The 10,051-nt window shown below is 41.3% G+C and overlaps 1 protein-coding gene across 1 annotated transcript; it reads right to left on the reverse strand.

Annotated features, from left to right (window-relative positions):
• Positions 1-8,248: 8,248 nt before the first annotated feature.
• Positions 8,249-9,652, reverse strand: LOC134949829 (paraneoplastic antigen Ma1 homolog). Its single transcript, XM_063938545.1, has one exon. It carries the CDS (start codon positions 9,650-9,652, stop codon positions 8,249-8,251), a length of 1,404 nt encoding a protein of 467 aa, XP_063794615.1.
• Between the last annotated feature and the right edge of the window lie 399 nt (positions 9,653-10,051).

Here is a 10,051-nt window from a genome sequence, read left to right on the forward strand (position 1 = left end):
ATAAACTTCCTAAAAATAACAGCAGTTAATACAGAATGTCTGACACTATGTTTTAGTATCAACTATCAGTTCTCCCTTCAGTTAAAGAGAAAGATGTTTGGCTCAGTCTACTTATGGTAGCGATTACTTTCTCCTATAAGGTTACTTATAGTTCCTCCTTGGCAGATAACAGAAAGTACCTATTTAGCTCATAGATAGTAACATCAACAGTTGATTACCAAGGAATCTGTATCCTTTCCTCAGTAAAAATGTTACCGTAGTTGTCCAGTATTAAACTAAACTCCTAAGAAGCTGGTATGATAAACCTTTGTTATGCTGCGTCCTTGTGTCCATTTGAAGTAGCTGATGCTTTCTATATTTCAGAGCATATATAGCTTTTCGATTCCTGTATGCCTCAAATTATTGTTGTCTCTTAGGATGAGTCTATATTAAATATATCTGCAAGAGATGGTTTCTCTTATCATAGTCACAGCGAGCTCAAATCCTTTAACTTTAAAACTAATAGTCTCTTACGTGTCAGTCCTTCTTACGGGTTCACGAATATACATATAACACAGTTGTATTAAAGTGCCACAAGCTAGTCCTTGAATCGGGATGATATTCTAATCCTTTGTGGCTAAGAGGCTTTAACATTCATCCAATGTCACTGTAGTATGGCTACCTTTAATGTCCTTGACTCTAATTCTGCTAATTCAGGGGCATAAATACACACATTAGGGGGCAGCTTTAGGGTGTTACTTTCTATTTAGCGCTGCGGAACAATGTCTCTGGCTCTCCTTTGACTGATGTGATGCTGATATATGGGGGAGCTTTAAAACTGTATTTATGAAGCGTTAAACAGTTCAAGTTTCACTCCACTCCTCCTGTTATATATATATATACCCAGTGCTTTCTACCTTCTCCTTAGCACTATGATTAAGTTATACATGGAACTGTCATTATAGGTCACTCTGACTACTGTGACCCATTACTGTCCTCCTGCTTAATAGCCATTATTGCGGCCTAGCCCTGGAGTCCTTAGTCCCAATATGAAATTGACTATGTACCATAGTCACCTATGGCTTGCTGTGCTTAGTGTAGGGGTAATATAAATGGCTGGATTATACACTCACACTTCTACGATCTAGTGATGCTGCTGCAGGCTGCTCCCCCGACTCCTCCCTTACACTTACAGCCACACAGAATGGAGCCTCTGCTGCTGGTCCTGGCTTCTTTGTTGTGGCTGTCAGAGTCTGTGCCGGTAATAGGAGGAACCCTCTCTGTCTCCCTGTCATAGGTGCGCCCTTCCAATACTGCTGGGTGAGTTGACTAGCCCTGATGCCGGGTTCTATGAACAGTGCTGAGTCTCAATGCTGCTCTCACCACCTTTACAGTAAGGAAGCCCTGTTCTGGCTACACACACTAAGCCCCCTCCGGCCGCCGCAATGTATACCACTCAGCTCTAATGCGGGCGACGGCCGGCACAGCAAAAAACTATGTCCTCTCACCAAGGGATATGCAGTCTCTCCCTCAGCTACACTCACAGCACCTCTCCACCCCTCTCCAGTAGTCACATGACCCACTCTGAGGTGATGCCCCGCCCACTGGCAATCACCCCACTAGGTGATTGACATGTAACCCTACCCTTAATACCTGGAACGAGAGCTATCTAGGTATATTAAAGGATTGTTACCAAATAGCTGTGCCTCCACCCAAGCTAATTATTTGGGCTTGCCTGGGTAAGCCTCTCTCTAATAGTGAAGATTAACTGGAAATCAGTTTGTGTTATAAATATATCTATATATACTTTTCTTACAATATTATACCTGTTCTTCTGTTTGCATTTTTCTCTTCAGGATCTCCAGAGGATATTCTCAAATCACATTACATATCATAAGTATGGGTAAGTATATTTATTCATCACAAAATTGTTTAACGAATTAAAAGCAAACACATTTCACAGATATAGTAACCTAAATCACATTTACAATCCTGCCCACTAATCCCTCCTTTAGAATCTATACAATTTATCTTGCATGCAGTACAAAAATTACCTTCTAAAGGCAACACCATTAGGTGTTAGAGTGACCCGGGTACTCTTACTGTGATAGTGCACTAAGAAAAAACCCTTAAAATACATGCAATTAACAATAATAATCAATATCCACAGTTTAGCATTACCCTGTAATGACTACTTTAGTTCTTCCCTATTTTCCTTGTTGTGTCTGGATCACCTAACCTAGCATGAAACACAGCTGTACTACTCACTGTATTACATAGTGTCAATGAGGTTTCCTTTCCTCTCTGTTAAAGAAACAAAAGTATCTTTTCCTTCAATGTATCACTTTTCAGTAGAAAGCATCCCTTTGACAAAACTGCTCTCCTATAAGTATTGTAGCATAAATGTCTCATCTACTTAGTGAAGAGAAATCTCAACGATTCAGTTCCATACTAGACTTTAAAAGGAATGGATATAATTTACTTTCAATAGCTATGCTCCTTTGGATTGACGTGGTTATTTCCATGCACTTTAAATAATGTATCCTCTCTGCTCCTGTAGAATTAGATAAAATTTTCCTTCGAATAATACCCGTGCTGGTTTTACTTGCATTGAATATATTTTGTTTCACTACATTTGAACTCTCCAACTTTGTATACAAATAAATATAAATACATATATATATCTCCTGTGCAGGTATTTATCCCTTGTAGGTGCACAATTTATGTGTAATATTACAAAGTTATTTAGCGGCAGATGAATTAAATCCTCTGGCATGAAATGTTCCTTCTCGGCTATTAATGCCATGCAAATTGATTCTTACTAATGCTACAAGTCTTTGTCAATTCTTGTGCAGAGAGATATCCATTAAATATACTAAAAATATCTAAACTTGGGTGTAATAATTGGTGCTGCAATAAAACAGGTCACAGTCTCTTCTTTCTTGTTTCAAAGTTACTACTTAGAACCATAGGGAATTTAAAGTTATCTGAGCATAGTTACAGTCTCATCCCAAGATATGACCTCTTTACTGGTCTATTAGGCTGTCTCATATGGAGCTATATTGCAATTATTAAAAGTTTCTGGGATATAGCTTGCTACACTTTCACAGTAAAACACTGCCTCTGCCTCCTCAATAATTGCTGATTAGCAAATGTGCCCTCAATCGCATTTTAATTGTAGCATGAGTGATGCATAGCACTAGTGTTATTGTGTTTAGTTTAAATGTGGGAGAGGTGCAAGATTTTTGTCACTCACTCATTTAGTAGTACGGCTGCCAAGCGCTCCCCCGACTCCTCCTTTCTGCTCTGGTAGGTTGAGGTCCCTCTGTGCTACACTGATGCTTGTTCCACTCCGCCCCTGCCAACCAGAATAGCTTCTCTGGTTGCTATGGACTGTCGATTCTGCTGTCGTCAGTCCTTCTCTCTGACTCTTCTGTACTTGCCACCTCTCAGGTCCTGCTGACACCGCTGCAGCAAGCCTCTTCCTCAGCACTTCTTCGCCTGGACCAGCGCCACAACCCCTCCGCTCTGCGGCGCAGAGGTCTTTGAGCTATCCGGTCTTCTGGATCCCGCAGGCATCAACACTATCACAGCGGTGAGTACAATCTGTAGCACTCGCCCCGCTGCCACTCAGCTTTCCTCCGCCAGCCCTGCTCCGGCTACATCACCTGAACTCCGCCGGCGGCAGTGACAGTATGCCGCTGTCAGCAGAGTAGGAGAATCAGGTGTGCGCACTCACAGGGGGAACAGCAATCTGTCTGTCTGCCGGCGGGGAGCTCCATTTATTCTCCCAGACCTTCGGCTCGTGCCTCCCGCTTCCCGCCGGAGCCGCGCGATCCCCCTTCTGCCGCCAATCAACATCCATCTTTCCCCTAGCCTCGCGGTCAGCCTTGCTCTCAGCTCGCGGACCCGCTGTTCCCGCCCGGCAGGTTGTTACTCCTGCAGCGCGTGGACACTCTAGTGATCCATCTATTACCCTGCAGACTATTACCAGCTTGCAATGCCTCGTTCTATGTTAAATATTACACCACAGTAGCTGACTAAAAAATCGCAATATACGACCTCTGTTTCATTCTTGTCATATCACATTAATTATTTTAAACAAATTAATTTAGTTATCCCCCTCCCAATCCTCTTTATATACATGTTTATCTAATACCACCATACTTCATCTTACAACATACCCCATACACATATAGATATATTACACCAACATATATATATTATTTCTATTTTTTTTATACATATCATTAACACTATATATATGGTTACACTCTCCCCCTGGTGATCTAAACAAAGGTATTTGGGTTAGATTACCACAAATATACACAATATTAGTTTATTCGATAACTATTTGTATAATTCTCAAAATAGGGCCAGGTAAGTATAGCATTGGGATGTATTATCCTGGGTATAATGCTAGGGATTCCTAATTCATCATAAGTAAGCATAGATGGGGGTTGACATGTTCTTCTTGGTCTAGTTATAGTTTCTTGTTCTATGCTTATATCACTACAGGTAGAATAATGATCAAATCCCTCCCCTGGACCACTACTCTCCTTATCTTGAACAGCACTGTCATACTCTACAGGATCTACACAGGTAATTGTGTGGTCAAGCTCTGAAAAAGACTCAGGGAGCCCCCTGATGTCTCCTATATCATTCACTTTCCTACTTTCAACATATGGATCCTTATAATAGCAGCCCTGACCTTCATCTTCTCCCTCATCACCACCATCATTGTTAGATCTTAATGAGTCAGTTAGCTTATTTGATGTCTCCTTCCTAAATGGTACTATCTTATTTATACTTTCAGGATCTTCTAGGCGTACTTCTCTACCTATGGGAAGTAGATTCTGCCTATGATGAGTTAAAACTGCACCTTGTCCATTTTCAAGCTGAATTCTATACACAGGTAAGTCTTTAAACTTTTCTATTACTATATAGGGGTCCTGTCTCCATCGATTTGAAATTTTTAATTTCCTCGGAATCCCTAGTTGTCTTAATAATACTCGGTCCCCAGGAAACAGAACCTGATCCCGCACACTTCTATCATAGCGAACCTTGTTCCTCTCTCCCAATCTACTGGCAGTTCGCTCAGCTAAAGCATAGGCCTCCCCCAATTCTCTTCTCAGTCTTTCTACATACTTTAAATGAGAAACACAAGGGTCATTGCCTGCATTAGTTCCCATACATACATCAATTGGGAGCTTAGCCTCCCTCCCAAACATTAAATAGTAAGGTGAAAATCCAGTGGCCTCATTTCGGGTACAATTGTACGCGTGTATTAAACGGTCAATATGCCTCTTCCAATGCTGCTTGTTCAAGGGATTCAGGGTCCCTAACATGTCTAACAAGGTTCTGTTGAACCTTTCGGGTTGCGGATCACCCTGAGGGTGATATGGAGTAGTCCTAGATTTGGAAATTCCACAACTCAAACACATTTCCTTTATTAATCGACTTTCAAAGTCTCTCCCTTGATCAGTATGTAATCTGTTCGGCAAACCATAATGGATAAAAAACTTATCCCATAAGGTATTTGCTACAGTGGTGGCCTTTTGATTTTGCGTCACATATGCCTGGGCATAACGAGTGAAGTGGTCTGTCACAATTAATATATTACACTTCTTTCCTTCTTCTACTTCAAGGGAGAGATAGTCCATACAGACCAAATCCATAGGCCCTTTGCTTTTAAATGTCACCAAAGGAGCTACTCTGGATGGTAACGTTTTCCGTAATACACAGTTTCCGCAGTTTTGGCAGTATTCTTTTATTTCTTTTCCCATACCCGGCCAGTAAAATCTATCTGCTATAAGGTTTAATGTTTTCTCAAATCCCAAATGGCCATGATTATCGTGTAATGCGTGCATTATTAGAGCACGGTGTTTCTTAGGTAACACTAGCTGAAACTTCTTTCGCCCATCCACTTGTCTAATGTTGCGGTATAATATCCCTGCTTTTATAAGCAAATTACGTTTTTGTTTCCTCAACAGTCTGACTTCTAATAGAGATTCATGGGAAATTTCCGATTTTCTACTACCAGGAATTAAGTGTTGTATGCAGGGGTCCTGTTGTTGCTCTTTCCGAATTTGATAGCGTTTCAGTTTAGGCAAATCTTCAAGCTCTACATGACTAATCCAACAATATGATGGCGGCAGTGCGGTTGACTTCATTCCCAAAGCGCTAACTTTTTCACTTCCAGCTGATACTTTCAAACTCATCTTATGACACATTCCTTTGATCTCTCCCGCTGGTATCTCTATCCATTCTTCTTCTGTATTTTCCATCTGCTGATTTGGAATTCTGGAAAGGGAGTCGGCGTCAATATTGCTCACACCTGGTCTGTATTTAAGTGTGAAATCATATAGCGCCAGGGCAGCCAACCATCGGTGACCCGTGGCATCCAGTTTGGCCGTTGTTTGTACATAGGTCAGAGGATTATTATCTGTTTGTACCTCAAATGTCACTCCATATAGATAATCATGAAATTTATCTATTACACTCCATTTCAAAGCCAAGAATTCTAATTTGTGAGCGGGGTACCGTTTTTCACTACTAGTTAGGCCTCGACTTATGAATGAAACAGGTTTCAATCCATCGGAATGTTTTTGATACAGAACACCCCCCAATCCTTCTAAAGAGGCATCAATATGAAGGACATAGGACAACCCAGGATCTACATAGGCTAATACAGGGGCATTAGTCAATTTTTGTTTTAACAAATTAAAGGCCATTTCACAGTCGGTAGTCCATCTTTCTCCAAATGGATCATTGACTTTATGCAAAGGACCTCCTTCACCTGACCGTTCTCGCCTCTTTTTCTTATTTGACGTTGGATATCCTCTTGTCAAATCGGTTAAAGGCCTAGCTATACTGGAATAATTTGGGACAAACCTGCGGTAGTACCCGCAAAAGCCTAGGAAAGACCTTAGTTCTTTTAACTTTGTTGGTCTAGGCCAATTCTTAACGGCCTCCACTTTTTCTGGGTCGGTGGAAACCCCACTTCTGCTTACAATGTGCCCTAAATATTTGACCGTTGATTGGCAGAGATGACATTTTTCCAGTGATAATTTCAATCCCCCTTCCATCAATCTATCCAAAACTTTAAGAAGTCGTTTATTGTGTTCTTCCAGGGTAGCTCCAAAAACGATTATATCGTCTAGATATACAATGACTTCCCTATAGTTCATATCCCCCACAGTCCTTTCCATTGTTCTTTGAAAGGTAGCTGGGGCTCCTTTTACTCCTTGGGGCATGTTTAGAAATTCAAAGAAACCCAGCGGGCATATAAATGCAGTTTTTTCACGGTCTTCCGGCTTCATGGGGATTTGGTAATACCCATTCCTTAAATCTAACACAGAAAACCAAGAGCTCCCTTGGAGACAGTCCAAAGCTTCGTCTATCCTTGGTACTGTATACTGGTCTGTAACAGTTCTGTGGTTCAATGTGCGATAGTCTACACACATTCGTATTTTTCCACTCTTTTTCCGCGCAATCACTATGGGGGAAGCGTAAGGACTTCTAGACTCGATTATAACTTGATTCTCAAGTAGTCCTTTAAGGTGTTGCCTTACGTCTTCAAAGTCTGCAGGAGCTATCCTGCGGGATCGTTCCCGGAAAGGAGTCTCATCCATTAATCTAATACTGTGCTCCACCCCATTAGCTGTCCCCAGATCCCATTCTCCCATAGAGAATACCTGTTTCTTAGATTCCAGCTCCTTAATTAAAGCAGATTTTTCCTCCAAAGAAATGTCACTCCCTTGGAAACATACATCAAACTTATTTTCTAAAACAATTATACTCTCAGCGGATTTAATGCAACAAGTCCGTACAGAAGACAGTTCCTCGTCTCCTTCGTACCATTCAGCCAGTAAAGGGTATATCCGGGTGTTAGTCCCTATAATCACGGGTGGTTCGTCCCTTCCTTCAGGAACTTCTGGACATATCAATGCTATAAGTGATGTCTGCATCCCTTCCTCTTCTCTTACCCTGTTGTTAATCTCAAGAGTCACCTGTACATACCCTAGATAAGGGTACTTTTCAACACTTAGACCCCATATTACTAGTCCGCTTAAGGGCTGGATGGGTACATCAGAAATGTTCTCATGGTACCAATTTTCAAATATGATAGAAACTTGGGATCCACTATCCACCAAGATCTTGCAGTGGCGTCCATTTATATTAGCATTCAAAAGGGGAGCAGGTCCCAGCAATCCTTCTGGTAGACTTCCACTCCTCCAGGAATTCCCCATAGCACAGTGACTAACCTCTAGGGGGCCTGTGAGGGGCCCACAGACCGCCCCCGTCCGTTTCCCGACCCTGAACCTTCCGTATTCTGGTTACCTCCTGAAACACGGTCAGTATTCCGATTCCAATTTCTATTCAAATGACATTCAAAGGCCCGATGTCCTGTTCTCCCACATTTAAAGCATCCTCTATTAAAGTTGTTACTCCCTCTACCTAATCCTCTTACGGGGCTGCTTTCGTTGGATATTTGCTGAGTATTCACAGCCTGTGCTGCAATGAATTTGTCAATTTTCTTACTTTGTTCGTCCATCAACTTTAATATTTTTTCCTCAAATGCATTGCTTTCCACTACAGGTTGTATTACCTTAACCTTCTTTACCGTTTTCTCTCTCATTTCTATTAATACCTCTTCTTGTTTGACTTCTTTTAACAGTTCGTTAAAAGTAGGAAAAGGTTCTTTAATTCCTAAACATCTTAATTTCTGAGCTACTGAGTCGGTGGTCAATGCACCCCGCAGTAACTGTTTCATTCTGCTTCTGTCCACATCTTCCCTTACTATACCCCCTTTATCCACTATCTTATATAGTAACTTGTCTAACCTAATCAAAAATGCACTCAGCTTTTCAGTCGGTTCCTGGAATGTATGGTGTAACCTAGAGGTGAGGTCTCCCACATCCTCAAGGGTGCCATATGCATAATCTAATGCCTCAAAGAATGTTTCTAAAGTAGCATTAGGATTACTACGTCTAGCAGCTTGAATAATTCCCATAGCCGGCCCTCTCAAGCTTTCTACTACCCTCTGTCTCTTTATCTTATCCGGACATTGCCATTCTTCCACTTGTTGTACCGCCGCTTCTTTCCAGGCCTCATATGTCTCCTCTCCTGATGGTACAGGTAGAATCCCGGAAAAAATCCGTAACCGCCTATAACTCCCTTCATAATGCCACCTTTCTAACTGAGTGACCACTCTATCCATTATGACCTCAAACTGTCCACCAGTGGCATTTGTACCAGTATCCTGAGCGTCACCCCCTTCACCACCACTATTCCTCTCATCTCTATTATGGTTGTCTAGAGAGGGCACTGATATATGTGCACTAGTTGCTTCTTCTCCATCCCCCCATATGTTAGGCCACATCACATTCCACCTCCTACCCGTCTTTTCATCAGCTACCACTATCAATGGTATTACATCAGTCTCCAACTCATTTTCTGTTTCTATCAGTACTGCTATTACTCTTCCCAATCCTCCCATCCATTTATCTACAACCCTTGGCCTAATTATTCCATATAACCTGGCTAGCCTTTCCACTATCTCCGTATCAGAGAATTCCGAAAAATTTCCTCCCACACTTAAACATCTCTTGGGATCTTTTTTCTTCCTTTGACACCAAGCACTAATATCTTCCCCAGTAAATTTTTCCATTATTTTATCCTGAATATATTCGTCTCAGCAGTGCCTCCAAATGTAACCCTACCCTTAATACCTGGAACGAGAGCTATCTAGGTATATTAAAGGATTGTTACCAAATAGCTGTGCCTCCACCCAAGCTAATTATTTGGGCTTGCCTGGGTAAGCCTCTCTCTAATAGTGAAGATTAACTGGAAATCAGTTTGTGTTATAAATATATCTATATATACTTTTCTTACAATATTATACCTGTTCTTCTGTTTGCATTTTTCTCTTCAGGATCTCCAGAGGATATTCTCAAATCACATTACATATCATAAGTATGGGTAAGTATATTTATTCATCACAAAATTGTTTAACGAATTAAAAGCAAACACATTTCACAGATATAGTAACCTAAATCACATTTACAAT

Source organism: Pseudophryne corroboree, chromosome 8, assembly GCF_028390025.1.
Source record: "Pseudophryne corroboree isolate aPseCor3 chromosome 8, aPseCor3.hap2, whole genome shotgun sequence".
Lineage (NCBI taxonomy): Eukaryota > Metazoa > Chordata > Amphibia > Anura > Myobatrachidae > Pseudophryne > Pseudophryne corroboree.

Bases quoted from the DNA above. Each gene is read 5' to 3' on its own strand.
- LOC134949829 (XM_063938545.1), bottom strand. From the start codon at position 9,652: ATGGAAAAATTTACTGGGGAAGATATTAGTGCTTGGTGTCAAAGGAAG.